Here is a 15,768-nt window from a genome sequence, read left to right as displayed (position 1 = left end):
CTCTAGTTCTGACATATTACCAATGTCTGTATTGATTAGGTCCCTAGCCTTTGGTACTGCCTCTTGTTCTTTTTTTTTTGTGGTGAATTTTTCCGCCTGTCATTTTGTCCAGATAAGAGTATATGAAGGAGCAAGTAAAATACTAAAAGGGTGGCAAAGACCCCACGAAAATATGCTTTAACCAAATCAGAAGAGATCACAAATTGTGAGGGGGGGAGAAAGGGGATAAAAAGAGGTTCAGAAAGAAAAAAAAAAGAAAAAAAAGGAAACAATTAAAAAAAGAAAATGAATAATGAAAAAATATAAAAAAGAAAAGAATACATATACATACATATATATATATAGATGATAAACTAGTTAAAATTGTTAAAAAAGAAACGAGTAAAATTAAAAACAATTTAGCAGAAGAAGAGAGAAAATAAATAGAAAAAGAAAAAAAAATTAAAGGAACTGTAAGACTAAAGAATCATGGGGAGAAGAAAGCCATGAGTTCTGTGCTCTGCTTTCTCCTCCTCTCGAATTCCGTCGCTCTCCTTAGTATTGAAACTGCACTCCTTGGTAGGTGAAATTGGTCCTGGCTGGATTTCTTGTTGATCTTCTGGGGGAGGGGCCTGTTGTAGTGATTCTCAAGTGTCTTTGCCCCAGGCGGAATTGCACCGCCCTTACCAGGGGCTGTGCTCGGGTTTGCTTTTGGGAGCTTTTGTTCCCTGAGCACTTTCCGTAGAGTTCCGGAGGACGGGAATGAAAATGGCGGCCTCCCAGTCTCTGGCCCAGAAGAGCTGAGAGCTCGGGGCCCCACTCCTCAGTGCGCCCTCAGAGAATAGTGCCCAATTACTCCGGTCTGCCTGGCCTCTGGCCACGCTCCGAGCTCACCGAATCTGCGACCGGTTCAAGGTAACCCCGAGCTATGAGCTCACTCCTCGGCTCTGTCTCTCGCCGGCTTCCCCGTTCTAATACCTGCAAGCTCTGCGACACTCAGCCACCCCGGATCGTTCTGTGACCCTGTGGGACCTGAGGCCACACTGACCCCTTGTGGGCTTCATCCCAGTTTAGCCTCTGGAGCGATGTTTCTCAGCGGAACAGACTTTAAAAAGTCCTGATTTTGTGCTCCATTGCTCCGCCGCTTGCCGGGAGCCGGCCCCTCCCCCTGCGGTCTATCTTCCCGTCGCTTTGGATTCACTTCTCCGCCAGTCCTACCTTTTAGAAAGTGGTTGATTTTCTGTTTCTAGAATTGCTGTTCTTCTCTTCGATCTCCCATTGGATTTGTAGGTGTTTGCAATCTTTAGATAAGCTATCTAGCTGATCTCCTGCTACCTGAAGTAGTCTCAGCCTGCTACTTCTCCACCATCTTGACTCTGTTTTTTTTTTTGGTACTAGCTATTCTAACGAATGTAAGGTGATTCGTCATTGTGGTTTTGATTTGCATTTCCCTTATGATGAGTGATGTTAGCCATTCTTACATATGTCTATTGGCCATCTGTCTGTGGAAAATGTCCATTGAGATTCTCTGCCCATTTTTTAATCAGTTTTACTTTTGTAATTGAATTGTATGAATTTCTTTTATATGTTTTGGGTATTAATCCCTTATCAGATACGTGGTTTGCAAATATTTTCTTCCATTTAGTAGGTTGCCTTTTCATTTTCTTGACCATTTCCTTTGCTGTGAAGAAAGTTTTTATTTTTTATTTATTATGTATTTATTTATTTTGGGGGGCACAGAGGGAGAGGGAGAGAGAGAATCTTAAGCAGGCTCCACACCCTGTGCAGAGCCTGACATGGGGCTTGATCTCATGACCCTGCGAATCATGACCTGAGCCAAAATCAAGAGTTGGGCATTTAACTGACTAAGCCACCCAGGCGCCCCCAGAAACTTTTTAGTTTATTACAGTCCCAGTTGTTTATTTTTGTTTTGGTGTCAAATCCAAAATATTGCTGAGACCTATGTCAGGTGGCTTACTATGTTTTTCTACTAGAGTTTTTTGGTTTCAGGTCTTATGTTCAAGTCTTTTAATCCATTTGAGTTGATTTTGTGTATGATATAAGATAGTGGTTCAGTTTCAGTCTGTACATGTGGCTGTCCAGTTTTTCAAACACCATTTATTGAAGAGACTGTCCTTTCCCCATAGCATATTCATGTTTCATTTGTCATCAATTAATTGACCATATATGTGTGGGTTTGTTTCTGGGCTCTCTTTTCTGTTCCATTGATCTCTGTGTTTTTATGCCAATAGTATACAGTTTTGGTTACTGTAGCTTTGTCCTATAGTTTGAAATTGGGGTGTGTGATACCTCCTGCTTTGTTGTTTTTTTCCTTAGGATTGCTCTGGCTGTTGGGGTCTTTTGTGGTTCCATACAAACTGTAGAATTGTTCATTCTGTTTCTGGGGGTAAAATACCATTGTAATTCTGATACGGATTGCATTGAACTTGTAGATTATTTTGGATAGTATGGCTATTTTAACTGTTCTTACAGTCCATGAGCACAGAATATTTTTCATTTATTTGTGTTTCCTTCAGTTTTTCGTTTTTTTTTTTTCCCTTCCCTTCAGTGTCTCATGAGTCAGTGTATAGGTCTTTCTCTTGGGTTAAATTTATTGCTACGTTTTTTGTTTCTGATGTATTTGTAAATGGGATAGTTTTCTTAATTTGTCATTCTGATAGTTATTAGTGTGTGGGAACACAAAAGATTAGTATACGTTGATTTTGTATCCTGTAACTTTACTGAATTCCTTTTTTTAGTTCTAACAGTTTTTTTGGTAATTTTCTTTATAGAGTTTTCTAGGTATAATGTCATATCATCTGCAAATAGTGACAGTTTTACTATTCCTTCTTAATTACTATTACTATTACTTCTCAATTTATTTGCCTTTCATTTCTTTTTCTGGGCAGGATTTTGATTATCATGTTGAATAAAAGTAGTAAGAGTGGTTAACTTATTGTCTTGTTCCTTATCTTAGAGGAAAGCTTTTAACTTTTCACTGTTGAATATGATGTTGGCTGTGGGCTTGTCATATATGGCCTTTATTAAGTTGAGGTACATTCCCTCTCCACCCACTTTGCTGAGAATTTTTATTATAAATTGATGCTGAATTTCAAAAGTATGTTTCTGATGGGCCTATTTCTTTTCAACAGGCATATGGCTATGGTCCATACAGTGGTTCATACCCTCCAGGAACTCAAGTTGTCTATGCTGCGAATGGGCAGGCTTATGCTGTACCCTATCAGTATCCATATGCAGGTAACTCATGCCTACCTTTTACGTCTTACATCTCTATTTAGTGGGTAGATGAGTCCTGAAGGATTTCTGTTTCTCAGTTTAAGGATAAGTGAGCTGTGTTTCTGGTATAGATCTGCTACTGTGTTTAAAAAAAAAGCATTATGTATTTTTATACTACCTCAGAAAGTTAGAATATGCTTTTTAAAAACTTCACTATTGGATCTAGTTTTGTTCCCAAGGAGAGAATTTGTAGTTACTGGTATTCACTTGTATTAAAGAGCAACCAAACTAAGAGGCCAGTTTTAAGTGATAACTTCTCTTATTTTTCTCTTCTGGTTACATCCTTTAAAAATTAACACTAGTCAGGTGATATTCCCTTTTGCAGGTGAAGTAAAGGCCTGGAAGGTACTTATATTTATTCTGGGCTTTTGATGCACGTTTTCCATTTTTCACCTTTCACCGAGAAAGATTGTAGATATGAGTAACTAACCTGTGTAGGTAGTATCAAGTCCTGTGTGCAGTTTTGACAGTGGGAGGTCTAAGGTAGAGGTGTTGGAGAATGCTGGCCGTGAGGCTGGAGCCTCCAGTCAGGCGAGGGGGCAGAGAGCCATGTGACTGATGTAATGAAGAGCAAGTGTCACCCAGATGCTGGGAGAGCAAGGGAAGTCTGGAAGGGGCAGGTTGCAGTAGACATGGCATGTCAGATCAACATATAAGACAATGAGCTGGTAAATAGCCTAGAACAAGAGCCCAGAGCTCAGAGAGATACAGGAAATCTGAGGGTGTTGTGAGCAAACCTAGTTCTATGTCTTAACACAGAAGCAGTGGAAGGAGAATCTGTTATCAGAAAGGTAAGTAAGTGGTTACTGATGCTAATGCCACAGAGATTCCCAGGAGTCACCAGCCCCATGTCAAAGTGTCCTTTTACTTGTTGGTGGTTACTTTGGTTTCTCGTATTTTAGCACCTAATATGAGAGTTTCTCTGGTCATCTGTTTCTGAAGTCTGATGCAGTTCACTCAGCTAGCATCAAGTATGAGGGATTCTTCTTGCTTGACTTTTTTCATGTCAAATTGAAAACGAATAAAATGCTGATGCTAAAAAATGAAGTATTTGTTGGTCCTGTGATCTTAGCACAACTGTTTTTTGAATTACCTTCACCATATAAAATGAATTTTTCATCTTTGCAGTCTTACATTACTTTTTGCATTTTTTTCTCATTTTAAAATGCTATATATTTTGTCTAGAATGCTACATAATCTCCATAAGTATTTTAATGACTGCATATTATCATATTGGGTGATACATTATTTGAATCTTCTAGTATTGACTGTTTACTTTCTTTTTTTTCCTGTTTGCAATTGTAGATACTACTTTCAACATCTGATGATTTTCTTTTTCATTCCTGTTAAATCTGTTTTAGAATATATTTATATTTATATTTATATTTAGAATATATTTATATTTAGAATATATTAAGTTCATATGTCAGAGGGCATAGACATTTATATTTCTTTTGATACCATATTTATAAAAGTTCTCAAACATGCAAAAGTAGGGACAGTAGTTTAATGAACTGTCATTTGCCCATTACCAGCTTCAGTTACCACATCATGCCTAACTTTATTTCACCTCCATCTCCTTTCCTCATCTCTGGATTGTTTTGAGGGAAATTCGGACTTTACATCATTTCATCTGAAGTATGACAATAAATCTTGATACCAGTTACTGAGTTGATTCTCAGAACAGTTTGCCAGTTTCCAATACCACTAGGAGTTCATGAAACATTGGTTTCTCAGTTGTCCTGAAAGAGTTCCTATAGTTGTTAGCTCTGAAAGTTTTGATAGCGTTCTTAGGTCTAAAGTGAACTGTCAAGTTGCTTTAGTTTACTTTTCTCTGATGATTGGTGAAGATAAACATGGTATAATTGTTTATAAATTTAATTTCTTTGCCCATTTACCTTGGAGTTGGTGGTGGGTTTTTAAGCCCTAGCCTAACCAAGTCATGAAAGCCAGCCTCTTTCTTACTCAGTTGCAGACTTCCAGACTGGGGTAATCTCAGCTGTTTCTTACTGTTCAGAAGAGCTGAAGTTTTGTGGAAGTACTTGAGAAGGGAATTTATATAAATCAGATTCTATCTTTGCTGTTCATTTGCTTCATAGGAAAAAGCACTCTCATGTGGGCATCCTCAAGATATTTGCTGCAAAGGGCAGAGTTAAGTAGGTCGTCATTCAGCATTAGCATTGTGACCAGCTAGCAGGTGTGCTTGCTCTGGAGGGGCCGAGTTGGTTTGTGGTCATTCCATAGTAGCATTGTGCTGATAACAAGACAAGAGCTCCTCAGCTCTTCTAGATACCTCAGTCCTTTGCCATCTTCATAACATACTGCCTTCCATTGTTCATAGTCATCATCCTCATCATGTGTAGAGCAGGTTAAAGGCCTTCTCTCCCCCCCTCCTCCACCCCTCCCTTTTTTTAAGATTTTGCTTTTAATCTCCACACCCAACATGGGACTTGAAGTTAAGAACCCAAGACCAAGAGTCACATGCTCTACTGACTGAGCCAGTCAGGTACCCCAAGATTTTCTCTGTAATATGATTGGAGCTAGTGGTCAGTCAGCCAATTTAAAAAGTGCAAAGGGTGCTGTGTACACACTGTAAGTGTTCTGTTGTAATTTACCCACATTAGTGGACAGTTGTTCAGCTGTCTTTTGATATAGGCTCTAGGTCTGCACTTTCCCTTGGCAAGTACAAATGACAAGTTCAGATTTTGTGATTCTTCTATAATTTACTCAGTTCCTTGCTTTGTAAATGTTACCTGCCTTTATTTAGTCGTCCCTAAAGTATCTACTTTAGTTATGCAGGGAAACAATATCTGCCTGTTTCACATTCACATTTTGACCATTTATGTAAATCTTAGTTAAGTTAGGTAATTACAATAACTACAACTTAGAAATGTCCCCACTGACTTGGATTAGGAGTTCCCTCCTTGGAGCAGAGGTGAGCAGAAGCTGCAGGAGAGGGCTCTCCTGGTCATGTGATATGGGTGTCTCTTGGTATGACCTACTGAGGATAATGCAGATTTAGATGGTCGAAGGGATCTTTTAATTAAGTCAGCTTCCTAGTTTCTACTATCCTACATTTCATAGTTACAGTTCCCTAATTGAAGACTTTTAACTACAAGGCTGTGAAAGGAAATATTATGGTTCACCAATTTTGAGATTTAAACATTGTGTAAAAGACTGTTGACTTCCAGTGCTGTTACCTATTCTTGATCAGCCCTAGGTTTATAGTGGTCTCATTCTGCTACACTGTGGCTTTGGGTTTTTTTCTCTCCTATCTTTCTCCATCTCTTTGAGGCATTAGTGGTTATGAGTGCACACTTGTAGCTCAAGTGCCTGGGTTTGTGAGCCCGTACTGCCTTTAAGCCCTGTGTGCCTCACTTTTGCCCATTGGTAAAATGAGGATAATAATAAACTCAATTCACAAGGTTGTTGTGAGGATTAAGTGAGTCAGTACATGTAAATGCTTGTAGTACTGTAAATGCTTAGAGTGATAAGCCTTTATTCTGCTGTTGGTTTTCATCTCCATGTATACATTACTGTTGGATTAGTGTCTAGCTCCCCTAGGGCTGAATTGTTAAGGAAACAGCGGGTCAGGGAGGAAAGTTAATGTTATTTATATTTGAGTAATTTTAAAGCTAATTAGCTGTTAGACAATATAGTTGTGAAGTACAGAAGATGTTCTCTTTGTTCGGTGATACATTTCCAGTTGTAAATTTTAATCACGCAAATTAAATACTAAATGTGTTTAAAGTTTGCTTTTTAAAAGTTTTCCCTCTAATATAAGTATTTTCCCCCGTAAGGACATGATTAAAAATGAAGAATGAATTATATTAGCAGATTTAAGGTTTAATTTAAAAATGGTTTGCATGAATATCAAGAAACTCATTAGCTTTCAAATGGGTTTTACATTTTTAACTTTAGGTGCAGATTCTTGGCTCTCACCTTGTCTGTAGGCTCTGTGTATCTCCCATGCTGTTCCCCCATCTACCTGTCATACTAATGAGCTTGATGTGGGAGGCAGAAGTGGACATTGGAACCTAGAACTTAGAGCTTCATTAGGACCCTGCTATTTGCAGTGGTTGGGGCTTTGTACCTTGGAAAGTTGAGCATCTTAATTTCCTTTTAGTGTAGTCTTAGAAACTGTCATCTGAGCCTTTGGTGAAGGAGAGCTGGGGAGTACCCACTCAGCCACCCTACACACCTCCAGAGGAAGACAGCACCGTAAGGGAAGGATGCACATTCAGGGAGATGTGGCCTTTACCATTTTCAGGACACGCTGTCTTTTTGAAGGAATGTTGGACTTAAACTGCTCCTCACAATGTCTACTTTTTTACTTCCTTTTTAGGACTTTATGGACAACAGCCTACCAACCAAGTCATCATTCGGGAGCGGTATCGAGATAGCGACAGTGATCTGGCACTAGGCATGCTGGCTGGAGCTGCCACGGGCATGGCCTTAGGGTCTCTGTTCTGGGTCTTCTAGAATCCTTCAGATCTGGATGTGCCTAGCTTCTGATGCCCTGTGTTCAATACTATAATTTGCAGGGTGTTTCTGTTGGTGATAAATGTTTTTAATAATAGTTTGAATAGTTCTTTTGAAACTGGTGACATCATATAACTAATCCATCTACTGTAGAGAAGACTTCTGACTTCTGTTTAGCTAAAACGTGGACTCTGGCTTACTGGCTCATTCCAGAAATTTCTTTGTAGAACTCTCAGAATACTTTATTTGAACATACTTGTTTTGAAAGGCTTTTTCTTTTCAGTTAGGTGTAATGCTTAAGGGACAATTTACTTTAGTGTTATGTTAATAGTCTGATGGTGTATGAGTGAGTTATGTGGCAAGGAGAACTGCAGCTTCTTTCTGTTTAACATCAAACTTTCAAGCCTCAGATCAGAACTGGCTGCATGTAACTTCAGGAGTTGTGGGCTGGTAAGTTCTCAGGAACTTGGCTGAGGCAGTGGGGTTGGTATTCCCATGATATGGGTCCAGTTACTGCTCAGGATGATGGGGAAGGGCAGCCCTCCCTCTCCCCTTCCCCCCTTTAAAATGATTCTTCCTCATTTTATTCTTTGTTTTCTTGGTAGCAATACTTGGAAAATATCCCACATTAGGAATTGACTTGAGCCTTAAAGTTTTAGGGCTTTATCCTTTAAAACTTGAAGAAGGCAAAATAGTTACAAGTATGTGGAGGTAGGTTTGTTATTCAGAGACATTATGATTTTAGTGTCTGTTCTGAGTATTTTTATTGCCACCTCAGCCTACTTATAGCTTATTTTTCTACCTGTTAAGAAAGTGCTATTAAAAGAATGGTGAGGAAAATGGAATGAGAGCCATAGTTACAGTGTTACTGTGTCAGGCCTCCAGAGATTGCACTGTGCAGAGGATGCTCTTTTCTGTCCTTCTAAAGGCTGTTAAAGAGCAGGTGTCCTGTTTTGTGCAGGACTGGGGCATTGTGGCTGTCCCCCAAGCACTGGGGTGCATGGAGCCCTTGTGGTGGCATAGTGAGGGCTCTTGGGACCTTGGCTGTGGGGAAGACTCAGGTTATAGATGGCAAATGAGGCCTAAGGACTTGAATGACTTGGTGTCAAGATATTCCTCAACCTGACCAGGTTGCCAGCTTTGTTTTTATTCCTGACTCAGAGAAGCTTAAACATTTAATTTTGAGTCCCAGCTATGTGTAAAGCTCACACATGCTTACACATACAGCTATGTGTAAAACCCAAAATCCTGCCCTTCTGTTATTTATGTAAATTTTTAAAGCACCTAATTAGTGCAGTTTTCTGTCCTGCATGCTTTAAAAAATGTACTTCTACTAAGGCAGTTTAGCACAGTAATAGTCCCTGTCCTTGCACTCCATGTAGCCATGCTTCCACAGAATATGCTCCTAGTAACACAAAATATTGTTATTTTCTATGGCCAGTTACATACATAGCTCATTTGTTTTATTGGTCAACTGATTCTATCTCTGAGCAGACTTAAATAGATTTCCATTTGAAGCCATCTGCCAAGCGACCTTTCCTGGACAGTTATGGTGAACCTACTGCCACTGTAGAGTCTGTATCTAGCTGAAAGGAGGTACACTTGACTGTCACCTCTTTGGATATTTGGGATGGTGGAAAATTGCCAGATGATGTGTGACAACGCTGGTTTTGATGGTTAAAAATGTTGCTTTTATTATTTTACATCCTATATAGTAAGAATGGCTTTGTTGAGATTGTAGTCATTACTAGAGCTGGATGCTTTACTAATAAAATATTAAACAGTTTTTAATGTTGCATTGGGGTATTAATTTTGAACATGGAGTTACTGGAAACACAGACTACTGAGTTATATCACTGAAATGCCCAGGAAGCAGAGTCCCCCCACTGACAGAAAGGGAGGTGTGAATTGAAGCTTGGGCACATGTTGTGCACCCTGTTGGCCAGCCCGATTGGGTAGACATAGTTGAGCCTGGAAATTCACTGTTGGTGGTGACTTGATGCTGACATGAAATGCATAGTAGTTATAAAGATGGGCTGAGATACTTCATTTCCCTGGTCCAACTTCTGAAGAGTTTTATTTTGTGACCACTTCAATTTAGGTAATCCTAAATCAACGAGTTAGATGAGGTAGAAGGAACTTGTTCAGGTGTTAGTAAGCATTTCACTTTCATTATGTACTTCTATATAACGGACCCGGAAGAAGTTGGCCACTGACATTGCACATTTGCCAGTCTGATTGTTCTTTTAATTCCTGGAGTGTACTTCAGGTCTTAGTAAAGAGAAGGGAGAAACCAGTGGCTGTGTTTCAGATGATCATCCTGAAACAGGCCAGGCCAGGCCCTAAGACCTGGATCATGAGGAGATGTTCTATGGTTGAGATGAATGGCCCAAGTTTATTTTCTATCTCAGTTATGATCCTGTTTCATTTTTCTTTCTCCTTCCCAAGTTTATATAGATATAGGCATGGAATGCAGTTCCATTATTCCCCCCAGAACTGATCTATTTTCTGACTGCTTCCCTGTCTTTCGTAGTCTCTTGTGTCCACAGAACCTGTTTTTCCCTATATATGCAAATTTTATGTTTATAAGTGAAAATGTTAGTTCATTAAATGATTAACTGTAAAGCATGTTTCATTGTGACTTCTTTTTAAAAAAAAAATTATTTAAACTAAAAAATAAAACTCAGCTTACCCCATTTCTCCCACCACCTGCTCCCGACTTCTGGCAACCACCAGTCCTTTTTTTAAGGTTATTTTACAGTAACACCCTGTTAGCTATTTCTGCTGCATCATGGGCAATAAGAATGGCACTTACTGAGAATTCCCTAAGTGCTGGGGAATGTGTTACCACATCAGAAAACAATGAGTCATTAAATTCTTACAGTGACTCTGTAAGGCAGCTATCATCCAGGATAGCCTGGATTCATCCTGGCTGATTTCATCCAGCATAGCCTGGATGAAACGGGCTCAGAGGTTAAATACTTTCCTCAGGAGCACACAGGTAGTAAGTGAAATGGGTTTGTATCTGATACTAAAGCACATTCTTTTTCTCTCTACCATGTGCATATAAATAAAGTGTAATTTCCACATGAAAATAGATGGCATGAAGAAGTAGAAAACTAATGGTATCATAATCCTCAACCAGATCTACTTGGCAGTGTGGGTTCAGTAAGTTCTCCAATATTTTGGGTGCATGATTTCGTGGTGTTTGTTGTTTTTAAAAAATAACATTTTCGGGGCACCTGGGTGGCTCAGTGGGTTAAAACCTCTGCCTTCGGCTTGGGTCATGATCTCAGGGTCTTGGGATCGAGCCCCACATCGGGCTTTCTGCTTGGCAGGGAGCCTACTTCCTCCTCTGTCTCTCTCTGCCTGCCTGCATACCTGTGATCTCTGTCTGTCAAATAAATAAAAATCTTTAAAGAAAATAAAATTTAAAAAGAAATTTACATTTTCTTTAGATCCCGAATTTCCTTGGTTTCCTATGGGCTAGTTTTTCTGTTTACCTAGTGCAGACTTTGATTAAATGGTGATGTGTGGTTGCATGTTACAGTTTAAGATGAGGAGTCTCATACCAGAAGCCCTGGATCTCTTGGTTTCATCTCTTTAGAAAAGAATCATCCAGAATTTTGCCTAGAGACAATTTCTGGACGTGGAGGAGAATAGACACTCCATACACAGACTGTAGCCCTTCCCCTTTTCAGCCTGACTTTGTCACCATCTACTGCCAGGCTGACCCCTGCTGCCTCCAGCTCCTTTTAAAACCTTTTTTTTTTTTTTTTTTTTTAAATAGGCTATACATATGCATAGCTCAAGAATTAAAAAAAAAATGAGATTCAGTAAGGGGTTTTCCACCTGCCCAATTCCTCCCCCGTCTTTGCTTAACTACTACCACTGCTGGTTTATCCTTCATGAAATCCTTCATGCATATATAAGCTAATACAAATATATTTTTCTCTCCTTTTTACACAAAGGGTGGTGTATATACCCGTGATACTCAGACTTTTTAGACTCAGGATCCTTTTACGCTGTTAAAGTTTTGGAGACCTCCAAAGGGCTTTTTATTTTTTATTTTATTTATTTTTTAAAAAAATATTTAATATATTTATTTGAGAGCATGAATGAGAGAGCTGGAGCGGAGGAGGCAGAAGCAGACTTCTCACTTGGCAGGGAGCCTGTTGGGGGTGAGAGGGTCTGATCCCAGGACCCCAGGATCATGATCTGAGCCAAAGGCAGACACTTAACTGACTGAGCCACCCAGGTGCCCCCCAAAGAGCTTTTTTATTTTTTAAAAACATTTTGTTATTTGAAAGAGAGCAAGTGGTGGGGAGGGGCAAAGGGAAGGAGAGAGAGAAGCAGACTCCCTGCTGAGCAGGAAGGCTGAGGGAGGCTTGATTCCAGGACCTGGAGATCAGAACCTGAGATGAAGGCAGACAATGTTTAACCAACTGAGCCACCCAGGCACCCCACCCCCTCAAAAGAGTTTTATAAATGTGATTTATATTCATTAAAATTTACCACATTATAAAATAAAATCCAGAGGGGCACCTGGGTGGCTCAGTGGGTTAAAGCCTCTGCCTTCAGCTCAGGTCATGATCCCAGGGTCCTGGGATCGAGCCCCGCATAGGGCTCTCTGCTCAACAGGGAGCCTGCTTCCCACCCCCCCTCTCTGCCTGCCTCTGCCTACTTGTGATCTCTCTCTCTGTCAAATAAATAAATAAGGTCCTTATAAAATAAAATCCAGAAACTTAAAAAAGGTAAACCTATTGTGAGATATTAAACATAGAATTTATAAAAAATATTTTCCAAAACAAAAATCAGTGAGGCAAATAATTTTTACATTTGGAAAAATTTCTTTAGCATGTGGTTTAATGAAAATAGCTGGATTCTCCTATCTGCTTCTGCATTCAGTCTATTGTAATTTGTTTTGTTGCTGTTGTTTTGTTTTGTTTTGTTTTGTTTTAGTTGAGGAATAGAAGGAAATCTGGACATGGACACGTGGTTGGAAAAGGAGGACCTAGCAGACACCCTGAAAGGATCTGGGACACTCTCAGGGGTCCTTGGATCATATTTGAAAACTGCTGATGTATGCTGTTCTATACCTCATTTTTCTTTTTGTTCTTTTCACATAACAGGTCTGAGGTATTTCTATATAAGCAAATAAAGAACTTCCTTATTCATTTGATTTATCCTTTAATTTAGTCCAGTACCCATTTTGTTTTTGCTGTTGCTAACAATTATGCTATTATGAAGTTATTGTACAAAAGTTACTCATCCCAGTGTGGGGCTCTTGAAGGGGTTGTGTTCTTGCTAGCTATGTAGAACTAGTGGATGTCAAGCTTCCCTGGAGCATAACTTTCCAAAGCTCTTACCTTGGATCACACCAAGACCTAGAAGTAAGAGTCAGCCTCACTGTATGCAGAGACTGCTGTGATGAGCCACTTCAGATCTCAGGAGCTGAGTGCCAAAAACTTCACTAAGTCCCAGTCCTGTGGTTTGAATAGGAAGGGGAGAGTTGTGCTGCAGGCTGTCATTCAGGGACCACACTGGCTTCCATCTGGTTGTCTTAGAGTCCTTCCATGGATGCTTCTAACGTCGTGCTGGAAGAGAAAGATGGTGAAGATATATCCGTTCCTCAGGCTGGCAGTGATGCTCAACATTTTCATATTCCAGTGGTGAAAGCTAGTCACATGGCCCTGGCTGCAGGGTGTAGTCCAAGCTCAGGAAGAAGCTGCCCTGACTGTAGTTGCTGATGAACATACAGTAAATGGCAGATAATAATGGCCAACTATCCTAGACATTCAATGGAAATCAATTTCTACTAACCCTTATTTGCAAGATATTTATTGATTAGTACAATAGGTGGTTGCAAATTACATGTAAATTATTGGTTCACACAGCACAAATTGTCATTTGGTCACAGATTTTTTTGTTCTTGTTCAATTATTTCTTTTCCTACTTACCAGTTGATGGGCAGGTTTGGACCTAGAGAAAGACAGCCACCCTTTCCAGTAACAAATGTAGTCATTTCATCCATTTCTTAAACTCATTCATCCCATCAAATATTTACTGGGCATTGTGGTGGATTATATCATTGCCCCTGACCTCATTGTTCCTCCTCCTCCCTTCCCTGAGAGTTACACATTCTTGCCTGCTTCTGCATGATGTACCGTGTCTCCGCAGCCACTGGGAGGAACAGACCTCCCTTCCTTACCTAAGTTGTGGTATGTGGCATGCTTTGTCTCAGGAACAGTGAGGTTGCAGTGCCCAGGTGTTGAAGACAAGTGCATATTCCTGGGGCTCAAGCCCAGAAAAGCTGGAAGGGTCCAGGGTGGACTGGAGTCTTGAGTTTTCACCAGTTTCCAGGGCATTCTTTCCAGCCTTGATGCCCCTGGTCCCAGTTTCTCCAAGCACTACCTGGCAGGAACACTTCTGCTTTCCTCTCACCTCTGCCAGTAGTACCTCCCTTCCACCCTTTCTGTGCCTACTGACATTCTAGGGAACCTTTCTTCCTATTCCAGCTCAAAACAGCGAGGAAGGGAGTGACACAGTGGGAAGCAGGCATTTGACCCTGGCTTTACACAGCTCTCTGGCCATTCTGCCTGGTCAGTGGTAAATCAGGTCAGAGGCACCTCCCCTGAGCCCTAGTCATCCAGATGACATTTCTTGAGCAGGTCATCCCCCAATGGACAGTGAACCTTGGGTGCTCCTGAGCAGTCTTTTAGGCAGGGCCCTGCCTAATTGTTGTGGTAACCTGTCAGAGGCCAATTGAGCATCTCATGGGCACAGGGAATGTGTGCCAGGTACAGTGAGAGGCTGAGGACTTGGGTCCTTGTGGAGAGGTGTTGTGGGTATGGTCCCTATGGAGGCTGTTCATCCCAGTCCTCAGGAGCTGTGTCTTATGCCCAGGTGGGGATGGCAGGTACAAGGGCAGGCTATACCTGCTCAGCTGATGAGCCGGAGGGACCATGGGAAGGACTCTGGGGCCAGCACTAAGGGAACATAGCATGGACTCCTGAAGTCTAAGTATAATAATGACAGAACCATGACATGGATGGAACTAGAGGGTATTATGCTAAGCAAAATAAGTCAATCAGGGAAAGACAATTATCATATGATCTCTGATATGAGGAATTTGAGAGGCGGGGTGGGAGGGGGGTTATGGGGGGAAGGAAGGGAAAATGAAGGGAAAGGAAAAATGAAATAAGATGGGACCAGAGAGGGAGACAAACCATAAGAGACTCTCAATCTCAGGAAACAAACTGAGGGTTGCTGGAGGCAGTGGGTTGGGAGGGGTGTGGGGTGAGGGTGGAGGGTGGGATAAGGTGGTGGGGTTATGGACATTAGGGAGGATATGTGCTATGGTGGGTGCTATGAATTGTGTAAGACTGATGATTCACAGACCTGTACCCCTGAAACAAATAATACATATATATATGTATATGTTCATTAAAACAAAACAAATAAAAAATAATGACAGAACCAGCCCACAGACACACAGCAGTGGTCTAGATGTTTCTTCTTTTCCACTCTGTGTTTTTCCTAGACCAATGGTTCTCTGAGTATGGTCCCAGACCACCAGCAGCCTCCAGGAATCTATTAGAAATACAGACTCTGGCTCAGCCCAGACCTGAATCAGCAAGTCAGGCAGGTTGATTCCACTGCAAGTTCAATTCTTGAGAATGGCCTAAAATAGACTTCTTCCTCTCACCCTATCCTCACGCTCTGTCCTCCTCCTTCTCTCTGTCCCTCTAGCCTTAATCTCCCTCCCTCCCTCCCTCCCCTACTCCTCTCTCTCTGTTCCCTGTTCCACTTCCCTGCTGGGGAGCAGCTGCACTTTCTCCTAGGAGCAGCTGGTTCTGAGAATCACCACTGGGTGTCAGAGCAGCCCCAGGAATGTCTGCTGTAAACCCCTCCCAGACCTGCCTGTGTCTCCCAGGGCTCCCACACTTACCCAGAAGAGGACGTGCTGGGATGAGGGTGTGGGCCTGATTGCAGAGTCACAGAGTCCCT

The 15,768-nt window shown here is 41.1% G+C and overlaps 1 protein-coding gene across 3 annotated transcripts in view; it reads left to right on the top strand.

The window, feature by feature from the left end:
- Positions 1 to 10,387, top strand: part of LOC111160879 (pleckstrin homology domain containing B2) — a 55,099-nt gene extending 44,712 nt beyond the window's left edge. For all 3 annotated transcript variants that reach the window (XM_022524269.1, XM_022524271.1, XM_022524268.1), the window contains 2 exons: positions 3,132 to 3,237; positions 7,622 to 10,387. In XM_022524269.1, the coding sequence (XP_022379977.1) occupies positions 3,132 to 3,237; positions 7,622 to 7,758 (243 nt within the window). In that variant the 3' untranslated portion in view covers positions 7,759 to 10,387. The remainder of the gene's footprint in view (positions 1 to 3,131; positions 3,238 to 7,621) is intronic.
- Positions 10,388 to 15,768: the final 5,381 nt, after the last annotated feature.

Source organism: Enhydra lutris, unplaced genomic scaffold, assembly GCF_002288905.1.
Source record: "Enhydra lutris kenyoni isolate GAN:26980312 unplaced genomic scaffold, ASM228890v2 scaffoldscaffold78, whole genome shotgun sequence".
Lineage (NCBI taxonomy): Eukaryota > Metazoa > Chordata > Mammalia > Carnivora > Mustelidae > Enhydra > Enhydra lutris.
Note: the sequence above shows the minus strand (reverse complement) of the source record. Positions and strands in the feature narration are given on the sequence as shown.